Source organism: Sceloporus undulatus, chromosome 3 (assembly GCF_019175285.1).
Source record: "Sceloporus undulatus isolate JIND9_A2432 ecotype Alabama chromosome 3, SceUnd_v1.1, whole genome shotgun sequence".
NCBI classification, from domain to species: Eukaryota; Metazoa; Chordata; class Lepidosauria; order Squamata; family Phrynosomatidae; genus Sceloporus; species Sceloporus undulatus.
In genome coordinates, this window is record NC_056524.1 from 108,447,623 (window position 1) to 108,472,893 (window position 25,271).

The following is a 25,271-nucleotide window of genomic DNA, read 5'->3' on the forward strand; positions in this document are numbered from 1 at the left end:
GTCATAGGCCTGGAATTGTACATTTTCACTCTCCCTTTACTGCAAGAAATTCAGTGCTGCAGGCCCTCCATTTCAGTTTTGTGAAATAGCTCAGGTAGACTTAAGATCAGCAAGCTCAGTGGGAGCTGGTGAGGTTGGCCCTTGTAGCTCCTCATATTCTTAATAACATTGTCTACATTCAAAGGTGATGAGCTGGAAAATCATCTTAGTTTTATGTGTAATATATTTAGGAGCAATAAACATCTTTAATGACACTATAGGTAAAACATACATTAATAAAGGTAAAATTTTACATAAAAGTAAAATTAGAAGGGGAAAATCATATTTAAGTAGTAGTGAAAGTCTTCAATAATCATAGGCATTCATAAACAGAGATGAGTTCTGTTTAGGAAAGAGCAAATATAAAACATGACTTTAAAATGAGGAAAATATATAAGTGCATTTCAAGATTCATTATACACTATAAGTATCAAATCAGTAATCATCTGTGAGTACATACAGTATAATAGGTTCTCGTGGGAAAGTAATCTGTTAGTGTCTGTCACAAATCCTAAACTACTTTGCAATATCATTATTGCATCCTTAGTATTGTAATAGAACCAATGGCGCACATGAGAATTTATAATCCAAGATTAAATTAATTATATCTCTAACCATGTAACCAAATGTGGCTATTTTAGGAAATAATCTCTATATGTGCAAAAGCTTAGTTTGTTCATGTGTACGTCACCAGCATTATCCGATCCCATTCTTATAATTTATTTGAAATAGTACCTGTGTTAATTCCTTTCAGGGTCTCACTCTGCTAATATCTTTATGCACAAAGTTTGATACTTGTAAATGTTGAAATTCTTGTGCTTGATCATCTCCAAGACTACAGATAATCTCAGCTCTTCTCAAACAGTTCCCTTTGTGGACTGTTTCTTTTTAAGTCTTACTGTTCTTTCTAGTTCTCTAAATTGTTTCAAAATTTAAACAATTTTGTGAGCAGTATGACAATAAAAGCTTTTCTTATCTATTTTTCCTATATTTCTTCAATACTTGTATGGTATTGCCTTTTTTCATACACTAGGGTTCCTTAAAATCTGAGCCTGTTTTTCTGGATAGTATAATACAACTTTGTTCAAAACAGCTACAAGCACAGCATGACATACTGTACTGGGTTTTAGCCACATTATTCCTCCTATACATACCCATGTATACACACACACACAGTGTAGCATTGACAAAGTAATGTATGGTTCCCCCTCAGGAAATTATTTGAAAGTTTCTACCAACTTTGGACTGTCTCCCTGATGATAGAAGTACTATTAGCCATGGAGTTATTCTCAAGTTCACTGGATAAGATAAATATTCTTATCCATGAGAGCATTTATCATGTATCAAGTAATTAAAAATAAATTATGTATTAATGGAAAATTAACTTGAAATCAGTTATTCGTTGTAGGTGGAGTCAGTAATGGGCTGGATGAGGGAAAACCGACTCAAATTGAATCCAGAGAAAACGGAGGTACTAGTGATAGGTTCCCCTGGTCCAGGAATGGCGGTGGTTCCACCTGTCCTGAACGGGGTCACGCTCCCTGTGAAGGACTCCATGCGCAGTCTGGGGGTGCTTCTTGACTCGTCGCTTCACCTGACTGCTCAGGTGAATGCGACGGTCAAGAGCACTTGTTATCAGCTTCGGCTGATTCGCCAGCTGCGCCCATACCTGGCCCAGAGGGACCTAGAAACTGTTGTACATGCTCTGGTAACTTCGAGACTGGATTTCTGCAACGTACTCTACATGGGGCAACCCTTATACCAAACTCGGAAGCTGCAAATAGTGCAAAATATGGCAGCCCGGCTGGTCACTGGTGCGTCCAGGACCAGCCATATAACACCAGTTTTAAAAGATCTTCATTGGCTGCCCATTCGCTTCCGAGCTCAATATAAGGTGTTGGTAATTACCTATAAAGCCCTAAATGGCTTGGGCCCAGGATACCTAAAGGACCGCCTCTCCCCATACATTCCGCCTCGCACTCTCAGAACGTCTGGGCAGCAGCTACTGAAGGTGCCTAGGGCTAGGTTGGCCTCCACTACTCGGAGGTCGTTCTCCATAGCTGCCCCAGCCCTTTGGAATGCGCTGCCCACAGAGCTCCGCTCGTCCACCACCCTGGCCCAATTTAGGAAGGACCTCAAAACCTTCCTATTCCAACAGGCATTCCCCGAGTAAATATCCTGTGGGCCTCCCTCCTCTCTTTCGTGGCCAAGAGGTTGGGCTTTGGGGCTTTACTGTTGGGTTGTTTTAAATATGTTTTTATTGGAACTGTTTGTATTTTAATTATGTTGTGAGCCGCCCTGATCGGAGGAAGGGCGGCATATAAATAAAAATTTTATTATTTATTATTATTTATTAAAATCCCTAAATATTTTTTGTTTTATCACACAAATATTCTTCCAAATATTTTTACATTCTCATCTAGGTTAATATCCAGACATTCTGTTTTGTATTAGATACTTTGCTATAGACATTTAATGTCAATAAAATGTGTAGCACTGAGTGCCAAGAATTGTTATATTAATGTTATCCTCGCATCACACTGTTTTATAATCACGTTAATCTAGCCTAGTATCAGAAGTCCTTTTTTCAGTTCTATCCTTGTCTCTAAGGATTTGATTAAAAAGCAAATAACAAAGATGATAGAGGGTTGTCTTTGGCTCTTCCCACTTTGAAGAAATATTAGATCTGATTTTATTCCATGGAGGACTAGATTTGCCTTAGATTTATGGTGTGGATCCAGTTTTAATCATATGGTATGAAATCAGAAGGCCTCAAGATAGGGGTCAGCTCTATGTATAAGCAACTAAAATTAGGTACCCTTGACCAGAGGCAGGATATTGTGCAGTCTGTGAGCCACATGCAACCGAGGTCTAGTCTGGATGTTCCCAATGCTTTTCACAAAAAACTGGAGAATAATACTCCTGGAAAGAGCCAGTTATACTAAATATAGAACTCAAAGCCCACAGAAAAGAAACACTTTATAGTCCAGGCTTTATAATTTTGTTCTTGACCAAATTTGCATTTATAGTGTGCTACAAAATAGATGTACTACACTGAGTCCATTATTTGCAAAGAGTAATTTATAGTAACCTCTGATTGGCAATATTACGGTAATTGGCCAAGAGGCCATATATTCTCTTAGGTAAGAAATTGAGTGTCCTGTTTTTATTATACCTTGGTGCTATACTATAGAAGCATAGCTTGGAACAGAACTATGGAGTCTTTCCTTTTTATAGAGGACTTCACACCACAGCTGTTGCTTCAATGCTGTTAGAGAAAGTGGTATTCTGGAATAATAGAACTGGAAATCTAGGACTCTTAGGACTAGCAAATGTTCTCTTGTACAGCCTTGTGTCCCCCTTATATCTTGAAAAATACGAAATGAGAAAAGAATTTTCTAAGAATATTTGATCAATCCCTGCCTACGATTTATTTCAGCCGTATGGTGACATTGGAGGAAACTTGGTGGCCTCTGTTAAAAGATCATGTTATGCTTGTGGGGGGTGGGGTGGCATCCTTTTCAAAATATAGTAACTAGCAGCTATCCATATTGATCTATAGGAGTTAGAAAATTAAATAGAGTCCTTATATTGAAAAAGCTGTAGGTAGATCATTTTAAAAATATACATATTAATGTGAAATGAAAACATGGCACCAAGAATATATGTATATGTAGCAGCAACTCTATTTAGATGTTTTCCCAGTCTTTTTTGTTCTGAGCCTGTTAACAATCTCAAGATCACTTTGTTGTGCTTTCTATTTTGGATGCCAAAGGGTTAAAACTTTCAGTTTAGTATCTTGAACTTCTTGCTTAATAGCCTTAGTATGGTGTCTGAGAACCTATGAAAATACTTTTCTAATTTCAGAGATACTGTAGCAAGCAGATTTATTCTTTAATCCCATGTATTATCTTAATGTAGGCATAGTTATTAATTCTTTTTTACATGCAATTTACCAAATTTTTAAAGTAACAGAAGCCATGAATTGACAATTTGTTTCTAGTACATATCATGTTTACATTTCAGAGAACTGACAGAATTACAATGAGCTTCAGGATGAAAATCCGTGCTTGAGAGTTCGTGCTTGAGTCAGGCGCACTGTCTCATTGTTAAGGTGGTCACATGACGATGGCTAAATGATAGTGAATTATGTGCTACTGCACGTTATGTATGTTAATATAATTTTTAATCTTAATGTTGCCTGCAAATATGTGATCCCTTATGATGTAAGTTTCCTGTTTTATGCACCATTGCCCGTTTTTTAAATCAAAAGAGAAGATTCTGAAACTATAAAAACTACACATGTCAATGTTTTACAGCTACGTAATTCGAATTGACTTGATTTTTTCAAGTAATCCTAGAAAGGGGGAGCATTCCATATAGAAACTGCTGAAACTGCCACAGGTGCTTCTCCGAAAACCTTACAGTTGTGGCATTGAATGTTCAGTATCGCTTCCTTTCTGCACACAAGGCATACTGTTGAGGTATTTGTTGCGGTGATTGGTTTTAATGCTAATCTAGGAATTCAGATATAGAATATATAGATTTGCATGCTTTTTGCTTACCCTAATTGCAGTATCTATTTTTAATTTGTAAACTAACAATATATTAAAGTTTTGAGTATTTTTAAGTGGGCCTATTAGATTAAGAACTTTTTATTATCTTAGATTGTCTCATGGCATTAATGAGAAGCATTTTAAACTGTAATGCAGTGGCAATTGTTTTAATTACTTTAGGTTTTTCTCCCTTAATGTACCCTCCATTTTAAAAAGTGGAGTTTTATGTAGAATATGTTTTGTTCAAAGTATGTGACATTATAAGTGGATGATATCTTCAAGTTTTCAGCTGACCATCTAAGAATGAAAGCAATCTTTCCTATTTCCTCCTCCCTTTCTTCCTCTCAATAGACTATATGCAGTACCATAAGAAAGGAAATATTAACTGCAAGTGTCAGTTGACTCAGAAGATTAGTAAAAAGGAGACTTTTTACTACATTTTACCTATTTTAAAGATGCCTTTTTGAAATTTTATTCATACCTTTGTAGTTCTCTTTAAAAAGCTAATAATAAGTTTGACTTTGGAATTTTGATGCTCCAATCACATGTATATAGGACAGCTTATTCTTTTACTTATTGCCAAATCATTGAAAGGAAGCAGTTTTATCTAACAGAGAGCGGTCTTATGGTACTTGAGACTCCTGAGGTAACAATTAACATTACATTTAGGATAAAGTTCAGTTCCTAATATATTCCAGGAATATCTGCTTAATGCCTTCATTGGGAAAAAGTTCTGCTAATGAATCTGTTACCTTAGAGCTTTGCAAAATTTATATTCTTAAAATTGTATGCTGCATCACTGCCATACTTTAATAGCTGGTTTATAATATTACAACAGTCTCAAATGAATCATGGCCTTAGAATGGATATCATGCTGACATAGCTAAATGGAAATTCAAAACAGAAGAAGAGTGAAAGCCACAGATGAGAAGACTTCTAGTCAAGACTAAACATAGTAATGAAGACTCTGGGAGCATCACATTGTCCAAGAGGAACATGGATGAGGCAAAAGAGAAGCCTGCTATGAATGTTACACTTAGTGCGGTAAACAAAGGTATACATGTGCATCACTATTAAAGATCAGAAGATAAAGCATTTATCTCAGTTAGATGAAGTTTAATCATGTATAGTAAACACATACAATACCTTGAGATACAATCATTTGCATTACTAGGATTTTTTTTTCTATAGTGACTTTTCTTATTTGGAAACATGCAGCTCCCCTGTCCTGCACACACATCTGTTTGACTTTTGGGGATTGATCCTGTGGCATGTATCCTAATAAGCTCTAGCATATGCTTTGTCCTATCTTAGTTGTAAAATTTCTTCCATTCACCACTGCAAGATGTTAACATCTTTTAAGACTGCACAACACCCTCTGCTTGCAAACACAGTAACAGAAGTCATTATAAACTGGACAAACCTAAAGAGGATGCTCTGTACTCATTTGCATTGACTGCTCTAGTTGCACTATTGTGTATCTTCCCATTATCAGTGGAAAAGTGCTACAGTACCTTCCTTTTCACTGTATTTACAATCTCATTTTTGCAGTACTTTATATAGGTAGGTGGGCTATTTAGGCATCAAACCTGGTAAGGTTTGTTTTTTCAAAAATGTTCTTTTCTACAGTTTAAAATTGTTATTCTTGAGAAATAAGATCAAGAGGCTTAAAAGCTTTTTATTGCTGTCTTTATTATCTATTACTCCCAGTTATGTCTTGATTCATATCAAAGCTCCAAGAAACCTGATCTTCTATATTTTGGCTTTAAAAGCGAGTAATCTTCTTCAAGAAATCTTTTCAATGGACTGTTTTTCAGACCTATTATTTAAATGCTTGAATTAGATTTTAAGTTTAAATTTCCTTTTTATAAAGCAAATTTGTGAATTCGTCCCAGGGCTTGCTGAACTATATTCATATTCCAGATGTTTGGCACGAGCAAGTTAATATAGATCTGAATAATTCATATAACCCTTACAATCTGGGCATCTGTCTTCATAAGATATGAAAACAACCACCTTCTCTTAATATCAGTTTTCCTCTATTTTGTCATTTCTTGCTGTGAACAGGCTGAAATAAGATACCATAATTGTGTGGAAACAAATCAACCTTCATGTTGTTCTGTTCTTAAAGGAGGTCTTACTGATCTTTCCAATAAGACCTGTTGCTCAAAATTCCAATATACTACAGTTATATATTGCTTCCTTAATAGAAGATGAGAAAGTATCTAGAAGTGGTTACAAGAAATAAAAGTTCTGAGAATTCCCTAATTGGATCATTCCTTTCATTTTGGATATCGGATATTTCTGATTAATTCAAAATCCTTTTGTTTGAAATATTAAAAGATCCATGCTCTTTCTTTTTCATGTTTCCTTTCCTCCAAGCTTACAATTATATGTTCTTCTTTTTCTTTGCCACTCCAAGTCAAATCAGTTTCTAAAATGTGTTCAAATAAAGTTATATTCCCTTCCTGTTATTCCTTTGGTAGTGAAATTGCTTATTGTTATGTATTTCTCTTTCTGAAATCCTGCACACCATTTATTCAGTTATTACTTCATATTCAGAACTTTGATGTAACCTTTTTAAAATATATGAAGTGAAGTTAAAGAGAGTAGCTACTTCTGTTCCATATAAGAATGTATTCCCCAGTCTTTATAAGCTTTTATTATCTCTTGTTCATATTTCCATCAAAAATTTAGCAGCCTTTTTTCTCTGTGGTTTCTAGTATCTGTACTATCTTCGATACATTATAGTAACAATGGATCACCATAATGATCCTTGTCATAAGGACCACCTTGAAATGTTTTCTTCTAGCTGAACAGACAACCTGGTCTTTTGAGAGAAAAGCAGTAGCTGGATACATATATTGAAGAAGTGGACAAGCCTCCCATTAACATTGCACTGTAGTACTTATGCACCTATTGGAGAGAGGTAGGACAGAGGAAAGAGAGCTCCTTTGAGCCCTATGTTCAGATAGTTTCTTCCACTTAAAAAACCCTTCATTGTCTTTTTTTCAGTCATGTCCCAAGTTGTTTAGATTCCAAATGGATGTTGTCAGCTGAAATACTATTCTGCTTTAGTCTGAAATCCTAACAGGTTTGCAAAACTAAAGAACCCTCATTTAAAACGAAATGATTTCTCAAAATGATACTAGTTACTGGATAGTTAGAATGGCTACAAGTCTGGAAATGTAACATCTAGTACTTGCTCCTGTAATTTGATTCTTTGTTCCTTGAATAAAGAGAAGTTAATACATTGTTGCATCAAACAGATTAGCTGTATTCATTCTCTTAATTCCTGCTCTGTCAATTCGCCAACCTATTCAAAGGTAGCAAGTAGTATCTCTAACAGTGTGAAAAAGCCAATGCATCTTAGAAACCATGTATATATCTGATTTTCCATAGCAAATGACAGATAGAAAACTAAACTTTAAATGCATGCATCATATCTTGTTTTCAGTTTTAGGGGCTCAGAGTCTCATGTTAAATCTTCTGCCCATGATCATGGGTTGAAATAGTGCATGATACTGCACCACTTATGATGTCACAAACTTTGAAGTAAGCACTGAGCTTAAAACAAAACATAAGCAATAGCAAAACAAAGGTCTGTATGTAGGTATATATGTAAACAATTTATTACACTTGCATACCAACTTTATATTGTTTTGAAGAACAGTAATGTATTTAGTGATGTTAGATTCTAGAATGCCATGGACAACCATCCCATTCTGTAATAATTGTTTTGAGTATTTACTCTCTTCAGATAATTCTTTTTTATCAAATTAAATAGTAGAGGGCAGGATTTGGATCAAGAGTCTGAAGTTTATGTAAAAGTTAGTTGCTTCGGACTGCAGGCAAAAGACATTATAGCCTTTTCAAGCACTTAAATAGGAAACATTTGCTTTTTATGGCACATAATGATTCTTAATTGTACTGCTTCCCAAACCTTGTTCAGAATGCAGATATGTGCTAAGAGATTAGTTAATTAAACTTGATAACTTACCATCTTTAATTGAGATTTGCAAAATTCTCTCTCATCACCTTCTTAGTAAAATCAACAGCAGTCACCAGTTTTTTGTTACAGGGTATAATTCAGTATATTTGTATTGTACAGCTTGAGAAATGCCAGTGGCCTGACAGCAGCAGATCTTGCACATACCCAGGGCTTCCAGGAATGTGCTCAATTGCTCTTGAACCTCCAGAACTGCCCACTGAATAATTTCTGTAACAATGGCACCTTAAATGGGCTCCATCAGAATATGAGCTCTAATCTACTCAGTAGAGGTATAAATCGAAAAAGAGCATTTGAAGATACAGGCAGTGTTGGAATGAAGAAGGCCAGGACTGAAGGTGAGACTTGTGTTTGTATCACTTTGAATTTATTTATTTAAATAAAAACTATGATGAGGTAAACTGTGGACCAATTGGAAAATCTTGGCTCCCTGCTAAAACAAGTCATGGTGAACATAACACACCCACCCACACACCTTTTCCTTCTCTTGTATGCTAATAGGAAATTGGAAGCATCTGTTTATGATTTTAAACTAACCACATTTTTCTGAGATAAGATATAGTGCAGTGCGGTTAAATTAAAATATGGCGCTTCTGATCTGCATGTGAAGGAGAGGTAAACATTTACAGTGGGCCCTTCTTATACACGGATTTGTCGTGCGGATTTGAGCATCCACGGATGGCAAACCCGTATTGTCCCCCATGATACATGCCACCATTGGTGACAAGTCCCTCTCCTCCTTCCCTGCCTCCCTCCCTCCCTGCTTACCTCCTTGTTGCCGCTGCCGCCGCGGGAAAAGCCGGGTAGTAGTGTTGGAGGCCAAGAGGCCTCCAGGCCGCCACCCATCCCTTCTGCGGTGGTGTGGAAGCCTCTAGGCCTCCACCACCACCACCCACCCTTTCCCGCAGCAGCGGTGACGAAGAGGCTGAGGCGGCGGCGGCGGCGATGAGGTAAGCAGGGAGGGAAAGAAGGAGGGGGGCAAGGAAGGAAGAAGTAAGGGAAAGAGGAGGGGGACAGTGGGACTTGAGCATATGCAGATTTTGGCATGCATCGGGGGTATGTTGAAAAGATCCATGGCTGTCTTTTATGTTTGAATCAAGATTGAATGTTACATAATCTTGGCTTTACTAGTAAACAATACAGCATGAACTTAATAAAGATTTACTTGGGAGCATAGTTCTCTGCTTGTTATGGGTCTGTACACTACAACTCTGGAGACCAGGGTTCGATTCGCAGCTCAACCATAAAATCCACTTGTCCACCTTGGACAAGTCACATGCTCGGTTTGGAGAAGACAATGGCAAACCCCCTCTGCACAAATCTTGCCAACAAAATACCATGATAGGTTTGCCTTAGGCTACGGTCACCATATGTCCAAAACAACTTGAAGGCACACAAGCAACAAAGTGCAGCGTATTGTTATTTTTAAGAGTCATCATGGACTCCCTTATAAAAGTGGATGAAATTAAACACCATCAAAATATTAGGATTTTATTGAAATGAGTCAGTTATTGCTCATAATCTTTAAGTTAGTCCATATGCTGCTTAGCTTTTAACATGTGGATTTGAACTGTTTCAATGGTAATACTCAGAAGGTTTTCCTGGGAGTTTTCACTATTTTTCAGAATTTACAGAATTATTGCATGGTAAGTTAGTCCTGTTGGCAAATCATAGATATTGTGGAGAACAGAGGACCATAGACTTCACTTTGCCTGAAGCTATCTTGCAAGATCATGGCTGAGTTAAATTTTGAATCACTTTCTCAAGTTTGAAGGCAAGATTTTAAAACTATATACAGTGGGCTCTTTCCTTATGTGGGAGATCCATTCTGGACCCACCCACCCCCACTTAAGGGGAATTCTATGTATGCTCGAGCCCATTGAAGATAACGGGGTGTGCCATTACAACTTCCAGATGCGCTGAGGCTTCTTCCAGTGCAGACTTCCAGCGTATGCTGGAGTCTGCGTAAGATGTGCCTGCATATAACTTGGGCGCACTGTATTTATAGTTTAATTGTAACTTCATTGTTATAGTGCACACACTCAACTAAAGAGCCATTAAATAAGTTAGGAAGTTAGATATACATGTTGAAATCATCCTTTATTTTAGTTGGATTGACTTCCCAAATCAATATATTTTTTGATTGAGATAGAAGTCGGTTCACATTCAGGTTCATTAATTCCATCTTTTCTCCATCGTAATCTCTGTGCCTCAAGCATTAGGGTTTTGCATCTGCGCAGAGACTCCACTCAGAATTTCAAAAGCTGGGCTGATTGGCAGGTAGCCCCCCCCTTGTGTACTGAGCATGCCCAAACCCGTCACTGTCACTCTACCTTCAGTTCTCATTTGTCCACTGCAAGAGAAACTTCATCTAAAGGTTTTTTGTTGGGAGGAGTCTTTATCCGTTGCTTACCATGTGGCCACCAAGGACCCATTGACTTGGTGCCAGTCTCCTCACTACCAAAAATACTGAAGGTTTCGAAGAAAGGACCTTTGACAACACCATCCCGACATCTTCGGTTCCAACAACATCTTCGACCTCGACGACCTCTTTGGAGGTTTCTACCGCTACTGTTCAAGGCCTCGTTATGGAGCCCACTCCACCTGTGTTGGCCCCTACCATCTCTTCTCCCTCAACTCACGAAGTTCCATCAGTTTCCCAGCCTCTCCCAAACCTCAGGTTCTGAAGGCAAAAAAAGCAGCCTGCAGCTCCTAGAGATGGTTGTGATACATCAGACTCTATGAAGCCTAAAGAGAGAAAGAAGCATAAACATGCTAAATCCTCGGGATTGGCTCCTACAATCACCTCAGAACCTTCAGTACCAAGACCTACTGAGACGACCATTTCTATGCCCCTTTCGGTCCACGCTGCGGGCTTGATGCCAGGCATGCTAACAACATCGGTACCGACCATGGCCTTGCTATCATCATCTGGGACCACTTTGCCAGTATTGACATTGACATCGATCCCCTTTTCCTCCTCCACCAGGAAAACCTCTGCCATCCCAGATCTTGGCTTCACCTTCATGGGCTTACCAGCTGTCTTTTACCCTACTGCCTCCGCCATCCCAGCGCATGTCACCAATCAGATTGCATCATTCTCCAGCCATATATGCTGACTATTTGGATTTGTCCCGTTCCTCCTCAAGGCTATACTACTACAGCTTGGATTCTCCCTACACCTCGACATCATACATGGAACACTACAGAACAGAAGATTATTGAAGGGAGAGGCCATCTCCTTCCTACTGTGACTGATAGCATTGCAGAGAACTCTCCTACCGCTCTCCATATCCAATCATGATCCCACTCTCCATTTTGGTACCAATCTTTTTGGTCCAATCATTATTACAGGTCAACAACCCCTCCATCACCTTTCCTCTGTCCAGAATCTTGGGAAGCTAAGGTCCTTTCTCCCACTAATCTCTCTTTGGGATAGGATGGCTGTGTTCATCCCAAGCCTCCCTGAGGACCAGAAAGCTGCTGCTTTAGCCTTCTATAATGAAGCCTTATCTCTGGTTAACCAACAGATCCACTCTGCGAGACATTCCGTCGACTGGACTTCTAAGGTGATTTCAGGAGCAGTTGCCCTGCATTGGCCCCATACAGACAGGCCAAAATAAAGCTGCTTCGAGTCACTTTAGAGGTATGCTGTTTAAGTGATGCATGCGTCCTAAGAGTCCGGAAGCCACATCAAAGCCACAATCCAGTCCTAAGGACTGGAGTGCAGCTTTGGTGCAGCTTCCGGACTCTTAGTACGTATGCATCATTGAAACAACATACCTCCAAAGTGACCCGAAGCAGCTTTATTTTGGTCTGTCTGTATGGGGCCATTGTTATGCATAGCTCAGGTCTACCAGCCTTACTGGCAAAGCATGACGACGTGTGGAAGACCTTCCCTTTGAGCATAAGGGCCTTTTCAACTCTAAAATGGATGGATTTTTGGATCATCTTTGCAAAGCACGCCTGACTGGAAAGAAACTGGGCATTTCAGGCCACAGACAACAATATCGTCCTCTGTATCTTTCCTGGTACCCCAGGTCGGCTTCTTCAATGTTCTCTAGGGCCCGTTCTACCCCTTCCTCTCAATTTCATGGCACTTCCCAGCCATCCACTTCCTTTTCAAGACGACCTTTTTGGCAACAGAGGTACCAGCAGCAACAGTAGCAGCAGCCCTCCAAGAAGTCATCTTCATGGAAGTCTCGTTTTTGACCTCTCAATAAGGACGTCACCCAAACTCCAGGCAGTCTTTTCCATTCCATTTTGACTACTGATATCCAAATTTTCCCGCTTCTACAACATCTGGCAGAAGATCACCACAGATGCCTGGGGCTTGACCATCATTCACCTTGGTGATGCCATCAAGTTTTCAAATACTTCATTTGGCATTTTTCATTCTACTCCATCTTCTCCAACTCTAAAAGAGGAAGTTAGCTCTCTTCTTGACAAAGGTGCCATCCAACGCATTTTGGACAGGTGCCGACTGGATGGTTATTTCTCCAGATACTTCATGGCCCCTAAAAAAGACAGAGGCCTCTACCCTATCGACCTCACAGGAGTCACCCGTTACATCACTCCACACAAGTTCAAGATGGTGACTCTTCAGTCCATCCTGCTCTTACTTCATCAAGCAGACTGGTTTGTGTCTATTGGCCTGAAAGAAACTTATTTCCACATTGCAATTTGGCCCCAACACTTAAAGTATCTTTGCTTTGCCATCAATAGAGATCTTTATCAATGTACTGTCTTACCCTTTGGCCTTTCCACCACCCCCATGGTTTTCACAAAATGCATGACAGTGGTGATTTCGCACCATTCTGTCCAAGGTATAAAAAAAAATTCCTTACCTGGACAACTGGCTTCTGGTGTCGTCTTCTCACACTCAGCTCTTCAACAACATTCATTATAACCTGTCTCTGCTCACCAACCTCAGCCTTACTATCAATCCTTCCAAATCTGTCCTGGAGCCAGTGAGAGCGATACAGTACATAGGAGCATCTTGACTCTCGCGGCTTATGCTTACCTCCCCACACGAAAGGCCGAGTCTCATTGGATGCACATACACACCGTCCTTCAGCTATTCCACCCATCAGCGACATATTCAAAGGCTTCTAGGCTTCATGGTGTCAACCACAGCTGTCACCTACTTGGCACATATAACATTCAGACCACTTCAGCATTGGTTTCTCTCTGTGTTCAGCCACCTCTCCAACTGACAATCCAAAAGACTGATCCTTCCAATGAAAGTATGAGCTTCACGCTAATGGTGGACCATTCCTTGAAATGTTCTGGGAGGAATGCCATCTCAGAAGGTCACCACAGACACATCAATGATAGTCTGGGGAGCTCATTACAGTGGTCTTGTTCAGGGCCAGTGGACTCTGATAGAGTCTCAGATGCACATCAGTGTTCTGGAACTCCTGGCTATCATCAAGGCCTTCAGGGCTTTAAGAACCACCTCCACCACAAGGTGGTTCAAGTTGTGACTGACAATATGACCACTGTCTGATACATAAAGCAAGGTGGCACTCACTCTCAAACCCTTCTCAGCCTTCCTCGGTGGCTGTGGAGGTGGTGCACATTCGCTCCATCAACTCTGTTGCAGTCCATCTGGTAGGAAAAGACAGTGTCATGACAGACTCCCTGAGTCATGACAGAGCTCTTCATCATGAGTGTACCCTATCACCCAGGGCATTAATGTTGATCACATCACACTGGGGGACCCCACAGGTGGATCTCTTCACCTCTCCAGAGAACGTGCAGTGCACACGCTTCTGCACTTGAGCAAGCAAGGGTCAGAACTCCTTAGGAGATGCCTTCCTCCACAACTGGTCAACACATTTTCTCTACGCCTTCCCCCCTCTTCCACTGGTGATGAAATTATTGGTCAAGCTGTTGGAGGAGAGGTTGAACGCTATACTTGTGGCTCCATTTGTCTGATCCTGTACTCTCCAAGGGCTGGTATTTCCATCTCCCAGGCTGGCTGGATCTCCTCTCCCACTCCAACAGTGAAGTCTTCCACCCAAATGTCTGCAGCCTCCACCTAATGACCCAGAGGATTCAGCAGTGACTCTCCTGGCCTTCTAAGGGTCTTATCAGTTTCGCATAAGAACTCCACCAAACTCCTACAAATGGAGACGTTTCTGTGCTTTTGCTGAAGCTCATTCAGAGCTTTCTTCACCTGTCCTTATACTTTCTTCTTCAGCTCAGAAATGAAGGACTGGCTTTCTCATCTCTTAAGGTTTATCTCTCTGCCATCGTGGCCTACCAACCTCCTGCTTTATCCTCCGCTAAACTCTTCACCTCTGCTGTGGTCAAGAGGTTTTTCAAAGGGTTCCATCATCTCTACCCTCCAATCCCTTACTAGCACTCCCCCCCCCCCCCCCCGGTCACTCTCCTTGGTGCTTACAAGGCCTCCCTTCAAACCTCTAGGGTCAGCCTCCCTCAAGCTCTCCTCCTTCAAGGTAGCATTTATGGCCGCTATCATCTCAGCTAGACGATCCTCAGAACTCACTGCCTTACACTCAGATGAGCCTTATCTGGTATTTCACAGGGACAAGGCCGTCCTCAGACCAGACATCTACCAACAAATTTTTGTTTGTTATGGTGGACTTAAGAAAGGCCACCCTGTTTCTTTACAAAGGTTTGCAAAGTGGATTGCCCAGACTGTTGGGATGCCAGTTTTGGCTGTGCTGTTCTTTCATCTATTCTATAGTTACCTGACCTCCTTTCATAGGTAAGCTTTTTAGTCACCCTAATGTGTGAGACACAGAGACCACGACAGAGAAGAACAGGTTGTTTACCTGTAACTGTGGTTCTCTGAGTGGTGATCTGTGCCCTCACACATACACACCCTACTTCCCCTCTTTCAGGTCTCTGTATTTTTTTTTTTGCGATCGAGTCAAATGGAAGGTGGAGCTAGATTGGCAGGCTTTGGCATGCTCAGTACATGAGAGTGGGTGGGGCTACCTGCTAATCTGCTCAGCTTTTGAACTTACGAGTAGAGTCTCTGCGGAGGCGCAAAAACCCTAATGTCTGCAAGGTGACCACTTGGAGAACCACAGCTACAGGTAAGCAACCCGTTCTTTGTGGATATTTTCAGTTCACTTATGTTCTTGCCTGCCTTTCTTGCTGTAATTAAAAACTATGACCCTTGGCTGCTGTTATTGTGCTCCTTTTTAAGTTAGCATTCAGTCTTTCTGAATTCATAAAGATAACTTGTTGAATTCAGTATGTGGAGAGATCTTGTAGCACCTTTGAGACTAAAGAAAGAAATCAGCAGCATGAGTTTTCATAGACTTAAGTCTACTTCCTCAGATGAAAATGTTGGAAAAGAACTAATCTCTATGAAAATGAAGACTTGAAATGACTTTAGAGAAAGTAGGCAGGGCATGCTAAATTCTAGTTTGGTCGCAAGCCTGTAATGTTTCAGAGCATTCCATTGTCAGTTCAGTCTTTAATTGGGATCATTTTCAACCATGCCAAATGCAGTAGTGCCTGGGTTCGAGAGAGATGGAAAGTATCTATATGTGAAATACTCACCACCTGAATTTTTTTTTAAACAGGTCAGAGTTTGGGTGATTTAATACCAATGACAAATGGAGGAAGTGAAGAAGATGCTGACAATATGCATGTTGATAGAGAGTTTTCTGTTATATCAGGTGGGAGCGGACAGTTTCCTGTTAACTACAACAACATTCAAATGGTTGAAGATACTAAACTGAAGAGTGGTTCTGTTGGACCCAGAGAAATTGAAATTTACACAGTTTCTGCCATGCAAACTCCTTGTCGTTGCAAGAGTCAATATGCATTTTATCTCTAACTTTATTTTATTGCACATGTCCCAAAACTATTGTATTGCTAAAACACCTAAAGGCATTTTAACTAGCAAAACTATCAGTTTTGTGGAATGTGCTGTGAGGTAGAAGGAAAAACCTAATTACAGATCTAAATATATTACTAGGGGCTGTTGCAGTTCAGTTAAAGATCTGTGTGTGCCTTGATCATACTTGCTTCTTGAACGAATATTCATAGTTGGATTAATGCAACAATTGTTTAAATTATTGAAAACTAATAGCATTGCCCAATCAGTGTGTAGTATTGCAAATTTAGCTTTGCAGATGCTAACTAAAATTGTCCCAAAGCTAGCTGGTTTGTTTTGAAATAATATATCTTTATTAAACTGTTCAGCCAAATTAATACTGAATTCCTGGTTGCAATTTTCAACTATTATTCAGAACCTTAAGGAAATGTGATCCATGTCCACGTAAAGCACAGTCTTTCACAGTCATCTCCATTTCAAGCTTTGCTAAATACACTCGAGGACACTGTTGGCCCATAAGGCTGCAATCACACCAGGGGATTTTAAAAAAACATTAGTGTCTCCAGTTTTCATTATGGCCACAACATGTAGGAAGGGGAGATTTGAGACACAGTCATTAAGCAGTGAAAGGAGCTTGCTACATATAAGGTATTGCTTGTGCAGAGCAGTCTCACTATCCATTGAAATGAATGGAAAAGAGTGAATAGAATCAGTACAAAGTTCATTATTTGAATGTTCTAAATCTTCAAATTCTGTTTTTAGAGGAAATATTTCTGATTTATGTTGTACAAAAACATTAATCAGATAAGAAGCTAAAGTCATTGCTGTCTGATCTTAATGATATTTTAATAATATATTTTTTTTAAAAAATGAGAGAACTAATTATAATATTTTGTATCATGTTGCCTTACTAATTTCAACATAAGTATAATCACTGGAACTGTTCTCTCACATTAGTAAGAATCTTACACAAAGTTTAATAAGGTAGTAGTTGCTTCCTTACGATTTGCCTGCTGGGCAACTGAAAATATCAACTAACCCAGCACTTTTATATTTCTTTGAAGTTTTACCACTTCGTACAGAAGAATAAGCCAGGATTCCAGACTCCTGGCTGATTGTGAACGAACTGTGTTTTTGTGCATGCAGCCTCTTTGCTCATGCTTGGCTTCTACTACAGTGGATCCTCCCCTTACATGGGGGGATCCGTTTTGGATCCCCCACGTAAGGAGAAATCCGTGTATGCTTACACACCATTAAAAACAATGGGGAGCATGTTAGCAGCTCGGGACAGCTTGCACATCCCCGTGGCGCATTCACCATTACTTTAATGAGTGTGCGGCTTCCATATACAGTAAGCTGGAAGCCTCATATAGTCTGCCCATGTATGACACAGGTGCACTGAACTTACATGAGCTTCTAAATTAGCCAGGAATTAAATAGTTATTGTGTTACTTGAACAAGGATACTGGCTTGTCTATCCCTTTACAATCCAGTTGTCATAAACCAAGAGCAATTATGTACTACAAATCATAGCCTGTAAAGAATGGAGCTAGCAAGTTTTTCCAGTTCAATTTCTGTTTAATTTAATGGCTGGCAGGAGGAACAAATGGACTGTGTGCACCAGGGTGAAACTCATTCATAATAAACCAGAATTTTCCAGAATCCTGGCTTAATATTCTATGCAAATGTGGCTAACATCTGTAAGCACATTAGGATAAAATATTGGCATATTAAATTATTTGAATATCTTTCCCACTTTTCTAATACAGTGAGGCCTTGCTATCTGCAGGCTTGCCATTCATGGATTTAAGTATCCACAGACACTATGCCCTGTTGTTCCCAATCTCAGTGTGTGCAATGCGGCTGTGCATATCTCACATCTCCATTAAGGAGAATGGGACTTGAGGTCCTGTATTTTTCTGTATTCCCCACAGATACGAAGGTCCAACTGCATGTGAAATAGTAGAGGAATGGATTGCTTATAATGTGGCAAAGTAATGCTGAACTGAGTTGTGAAGTATATAGATGTAATGATTGTTTGCAAAACATGATAAGCTGGGAAGCCATCTGTTTATTAAGAGCAGCATGCCATTGAGCACTAACCAAGTGGAAATGGCTAGAATTGAGCGCTCGTTGTTTACCATGTTGTGCAAATCAGATGACGCTGTTACCCTGATTTGTTTCTCTTAAAAACCAGAAACAGAATTCACACACTTAAACTGGTGATTAATTCATAGTATTTTAAAGAGATAAACCTAAACAGTAGCAATGTCAGGATTCACAAGATGTGATAAATCATGGATTAAGGCTGCTGGTTTGTTTAACTCCTCTTTCTGCAAGTAGATTTCTGGTTTATTGTGTCATGCAACAACATACAGCATGCATGTACTCTAAAGTTCAAAGAAACCTAGAAACCGTGTAAAATATTCAATTACCAAAAAATTCAGTGCAAGGTAGACTATTGCAATTGCTGTAATCAAGAGCTCTACTTTAGATCCTGCTATTAATTTTAGTCTCATTATATATACTGTACATATACGGTTTTATTTTAAAAAATTGTTTATGGAAATTTTTAATTATTGTACTAATTTCTACACCTAAAACAAGACCAATGGGGTTTTCTACAACACAAGGTACATGTTATATGTACTTATAAGAGTTTAGGAAATGGACAGTATATATTGATTTTTTTTTCTTTAAAGAATAGAATGGATTTATTATGCTTTATATTTTAAATAAAAGTTGATTTAAAATACTGATCACAAGACATGCTACATAATCATTCTTAATTAGCATAAAGCTTTTTGTAATCCTGTTTACTGTATGCTCAACTAAAACTTAATATGGCAAATTAATATTCACATAATTCACAACACTTTGAAGTCACAAATTTAGTTCACTTTGTGTTTAGTCAAGATACTACAAGTTTTATTTATCTTAATTTAGAAATGCATTTAGCATTTTCTGTTTCCAAAATATTGCTTGCAGTTTTTAATTGGCCAGTTCGCACTAGCCATTTCTGTTAAAAATAAAAGTCCAAGCCATTCCTATGTATCCTTCCTTAACATAAACACCTACTGTGTTCAGTGGAGCTTTTCCTTGAACAAGTTTTTATAGAATTGTGTCCTTAACACATTAACCATTTTTAGCATCTTTTGCTGGAATAATGGTATATGTACCATTTAAATTAGGCTTTCATATACCAGTCTGACTCATTTCTCAGCCTTTGTTAAACAGAAAGAGCTCTGTTTTGTTTTAAGTATATAAGCAAATTAATTTAGGCCTATGTTTTGGGTCTGGACTGGGACAGGTTTGCTTTGACAAATTTATTTAAAAAAATTGTAGAATGGTAGATGGCTTTTTCCCCCTTGAGTCAATTTGTGGTGACAGGTCTATTTCTTAATGCAGATATGAACTGCAGTAACACCATATTGAATGCATTGGCAAATGGACATACCATCAGTGGACATTTGGACTTCACTTCCCCAGCTCAGCTCAATGGATTGAGTGCCAGGCGTGAAGAATGCCTAACATTGATAGTACCTAATGCACTAGCCTCTGCTCATAAGCATGCCATCAATGTTGGCAATAATGTTGAGGAACCAGAAAAGGTTCTGAATGCTGCTTCTGATATGTGTGGTTCTTTGCATCTAAATGGAAGCCCAAGTAGCCTTGTGTCAAACAGGCCCTCGTGGGTGGATGACTTTGGAGATACATTGCACTATGGACATTACCATGGTTTTGGGGATACTGCTGAAAGTTTTCCTGAACTTAACAGTGTTGTTGAGCATTCCAATTCTGTTAAAGTTGCACAGAAATATGAAAATACTGTCTTGGGTACAATGTATCTTTATCATGGTTCCTAAGTTGTCAATACCACATTTTTGTGGATGTCATACATATTTTGAAAAGTAATACTTAAGAAGTTAATGGGGTGGAGGGTGGGAATATCATCTGAAGGATACAACAAGTGATTTTTTTTTTTTACACATTGTTTAAAAGACTTTGATGCTTGACAGCCTTATGCTTCTAATTTTGCATGCACAGGACTCATTAGATTTATGAATAGGTGCTTTTACAATGGATTGTTCTTTTTTTAATGACAAGTTCTAGTTTTTTACTTTTTTATTTCTAAGCTATAAGCACTGTACTATAGAACTTGGTGTTCACTTTCAGTAAGCTGTTCTGAACCTAAACTCTGTAGAGCAAAGTTCAAGTTTTTATATTAGTACAGTGCAAATTCTCTGGTTTAAGACTTTCTGTTGAGACTATGGTAAGCAATATCAGTGCCAGCTATGACTATGCAAAGAGTGGGTGGTGACAGTAAAAACATCTGACATAATCTGTTTGATATTAACAAATTAACTGCTTAAAATAGTGTTTAGATGCTTCAAGCCACTTCATACCACGTGGTTCATTAGAAGAAACTGGGACTCTCTTCCTTTTGTTTCATTGGGTATATGCATGATATTTTACCATAGCTCACAGACAGAATAGCATGTTGACACTGTTCTACTGTGTATGTGAATTACAAAAAAACTGTTGAAATGTCTGGTCAATATATTTCACCTTTGTTTTACTATATGCATATATTTTGATGGTTTTTTTCTCCATGTTTTTAAAGAGAAACACATTGCTTTAAACTGTTGAAATGTTGTGAATTTCCAGCCTAGTTGCAGTGGCTGTATTATTTTATTTTTAAGCCAAATTTGATGGAAATATATTGTTTGAAGGTTGAATACATTGTTTATATATGCAGAATATCTACACGTTCACTGCAAAACTTTGTAACATTATTACTTTTGTGAATTTTGGTAAAATTAAGATGGATGAAGAAAGTGTTAAACTATAAGATGATGATCTGTTTAAACTGTGCTTGTATCTTTTTGTTTCAAAAGGGACCTTTACAATTGAATTTAAAAAAATAAACTCCATCTTGCATTATACAGCAGTATCTTTGTATAGCATCAATATTTATCTTTATTATTTGGCTCCTAAACCCAAAAGTATAGTTTCAAAAAATACATTATAAATAATAAATGAGGTAGTCGCTGTCTTCTCACTATACGTCTTAGTATCTATCACTGAGAGTGTCTTTCACTACTCTGTACCGTTCTACAATCTACATGGTTACCATCATTGCCACAGAACCAGGGTATGCTAATTCTTGATCTTGCTCACCATACATTTCTACTTCCCAAATTTCTCTATTCACATAACCAGTTATGTAATTTAGAATTGGCATCACTATCTAGTGATACCTTAAAGAAGGAAAAGCTACAAATTTAGATACCAAAAAAGGGACACATGTTTGCTCTCAGAGAAAAAAAGGGTGCCAAATGGATAAAGACCCAGGGCCTAAATCCACTCTTGACTGTGTTGCGTCAAGTTTCATAGTGAGAAATGGATAAAAATAAAACTGATTAATTGGCCGCTTCCCAGAGTCACTGATCAAGAGTCAGAATCTGTATGGAAAATGAATTTAATTTTTCCAAATGGCAGTGAAACAGAGGAGTTAGTGGTACTGGAACAACAACAAGCCAAAATGAACAAAAGAACAGATATGCCAAAACAGATGGTAAGACCTAAGGAAAAGGGGGAGGAACTACTTAGGAAGAATTTAATCCAGATCAATTTAAACAGGATGGAATGGCAAAGAACTCACCAGTGGCCACTTCAGTCTGCCATGATGGGAAGGCGTACTCTGAACATGAGGGTGTAGTTTTGGTTGGGAAAGCCATTAACTATTCAGAAAGACAGGAGAGCACTGAACAGATAATGTGCAGCTCCCTGGGCAATCAAACCTCATGGAATTAACCATGTATTCCTTTGCAAATTCCCATCCTGCAAATGCACAAACTGAGTTCTGCTCCTACTTACAAATACTAATGTCAAATGCTTTATTTGCAGTTCCACAGATATAGATAGCAGTAGCAACATTTGTAGACTTTCCAACAGCCTGAAGAAAAATAGCAGGACAACAGCAGCTTAATGTGCATCAGTCACAGGGTGCAGGCATGTCTGAAATACAAAAAATAATTAAGGACTGGCAAATAACAGAAAGACTCTAAGCTAATATGAATTTATAACTGACAGGTTTTCAAAAGTCCATAGATGAACAAAATAATCAGCATTTCACACTAATTTAAATACTAATAATTGAGACTTAATGGCTTTTTTAAACATTTTTTCACAGCAGGGAGCAACAGAAGTTTAATGAGTTCAGTACAATTACATAATTTAGCCACACATAAGGCAACTGATTTTGAAAGTCATCATGATCAAATTCAATCTCAAAATACAGTTGGACTTCAGTAATCATGGGGATCCATTCTGCCGCCCCTTGCAGATAGGAAAATCCCCATATGCTCAAGTCCCATTAAAAGTAATGGCGGCACGGCACCCATGCGCCTGCTAACACAGTTGCATGCACGCTATGCCATTAACTAAAACGGAGCCTTGCTGTCCGCAGATGGTTCAATTTGCGGATGGTAAGTCCACCAATAAGGAGGACAAGCTGTATGCAGTCATTAGTGCAATGTAATAACAAGAAAGGTTTTTTCTCTAAAAACAGTTCAAGTCCAAGAATTTTTTTTCCCAAAAGGATTTAAATTTAGAGGATGAACATTTTATTTATGAAGAGGAAGATTCAAATGTCATAGAGATTAATAGTGAAGACGAGCAGTGTTCAAAAGCACAGATGTATACAGAAAGAAATTTGACAGATTATTTGAGATTCAGGATTTTAAGAATTTCCAAATATATTTTCAACATTGGGTTAAAAAAATAAGAAAAAGATGGATCAGGAAGAGAAATAGCCTTTAGATAGATTACCTTGATTAGAAAAAGGTATCTAGGGCTTTAAAGTAATCAAACTACAACAATGTTTAATTATCAATGCCTGAGGTCTTTAAAGACCACATGCACTGGAACAGGAAATACTAAATACTAAATTAAAGATTAAATACTAAAAAGGAAATTATAGCATTCTTGTCAGTGCCTCTGGTGGATGTCCCAATATTAGCTTTAATTTTACAATCTGCAGCCCCTAGGGAAGGTGACATAAGTGAAAGAACCAAAGGAAAAGGGCAGATTCAGCAGAGAAAATCATATGAGGAGCTGCTTTAGCAGTTAGGTCATCAGTTGCTGTTCAACTGATGTATCCTCAATACAGGACTAGATACTGAAGACATTAGCTCACATATTATGGCACTCTTTGAATAAGATTTAAAAGGTGCTACAATAAATAGCAGGTGCTGGAAATGAAACAGTTGAATTTGCAGCAAGATCAATCATAGCAACAATGATAGGAAGAAGATTGTTGTGGCTCAAACACTGGGATGTGGACCAGAAATCTAGAGCCAACATAGCAAATAGCCCATTTAGAGAAGGCCTTTTATTTGAGGAAAGGGCCTTAGAAAAAGTATTAGTTGAGAATATGCATAAAAGACAAGTCAGCCATCCATACAGAAAAAGAAATTAGACTAATGGCCATTTTGTTATACTTTCTTTTCTTTTCGTGGAGGAAGAGGATTTGGGAAACAGAATTGAGAACATTTGGACAGGTTTTATTTCCAGTTTAGATAGCAAGGACTGCAGCAAGTCAAAAGAGGTGCAGGGCATTCCAAGAGGGGTGGCCATCAACAATTCTGACTTCAACAAAATCCCTGTAGGCGAAAGATTGGTGTACTTTGGTTTTCAGTGAAACTTAGTAACAATGGATCAATTGTTGTTGCAAACTGTTATGATGGGAAATCGTATGATATTTCCAAGAAGCCAAAATACAGAAGCTTTCCATCACCAGTATAAAATAACAAAGACAAGAAGGAGATAGTTGGCAAGGAAATTCAGCTTTTAAAGATTTCAGCCACAGAGAAAGTACCAGCAGTAAATCAGAGATTCAAAGAAATATAGTTAATTTTCTTTATAGTACTCAAGGACAATGACTCCTACAGGCCAGTGCTAGATTTAAAGTAACTGAATGGATTTGTGATGTGCAAATGTTCCAAGATGGACACTTTACAAACTATCTTGGGCCCCATTCCCACTGGGCATATAAAGCGACGTATATTGCTGCGAGTCTGGATCGGATCAAGTTTCCAAGTCGTATTCGAATCAGGTCCATCGTTCCCATTACAAAAGGGAGCAAATGGACTCGGTTTTTCTTGACCCATGTTTTCGTTCCCATTTATATTTCTCCATTCTATTTTGATGCGGGTTTTTTTGTTCCTTGTTCCCATTGCCTTTCTGGAACCGTTTTTTTTTTAAAGCTGTCAATCAAGCGCTTAGGCTTTCCTGTCTTTTCCCTTCCCTCTCAAAAAAAAAACAGTTTAACTTTCTTCTTTAAAAAAAGTTTTACACACGTGAATATTTATTATTATTATTATTATTATTATTATTTGCAAAGAGAGGGAGAGAAGGATGGCTCTGGGGAATTTGAAGAGAAAAAAGTTGAGGGGTTGGATAGGTACATAGAGAGTGAGTTGTATTTCATAGCATTCTTCCCTTTAATTTTTTTGGGGGGTGCTTAGGCAGCCTAAGGCCCTTTTATTACACTTGGGAGACTGATTTTTCCAAGGCAGAAAGAGATTCCCACTTGCAACCCAATAGGGCTCCTCGCGAGCAAGAGCCTCAGATCCAGCATTCCTGCCTCAGGAGGATCTGGGGGAAGGCATTTCCTTCCCAGTAAGCCCCCACAAAGCTGAGGAGATCCTAAGTGAGGAGGCTCCTGGTCTCCATAGGTCTCCTCCCAAGCAGAGGGATGCTTCTTCTTCCAACCACCCCAATATGCAGCAGCCAGCCACCCCTTTTCTGTCTCAGAAAAGGAAACAAGGCTGGATGCAGG

The 25,271-nt window shown here is 38.8% G+C and overlaps 1 protein-coding gene across 1 annotated transcript in view; it reads left to right on the plus strand.

The window, feature by feature from the left end:
- Positions 1-21,372, plus strand: part of ANKRD10 (ankyrin repeat domain 10) — a 60,021-nt gene extending 38,649 nt beyond the window's left edge. The window contains exons 4-6 of the mRNA XM_042456143.1: positions 8,707-8,942; positions 16,170-16,265; positions 19,835-21,372. Of these exons, the coding sequence (XP_042312077.1) occupies positions 8,707-8,942; positions 16,170-16,265; positions 19,835-20,292 (790 nt within the window). The 3' untranslated portion in view covers positions 20,293-21,372. The remainder of the gene's footprint in view (positions 1-8,706; positions 8,943-16,169; positions 16,266-19,834) is intronic.
- The last annotated feature ends 3,899 nt before the right edge of the window (positions 21,373-25,271 follow it).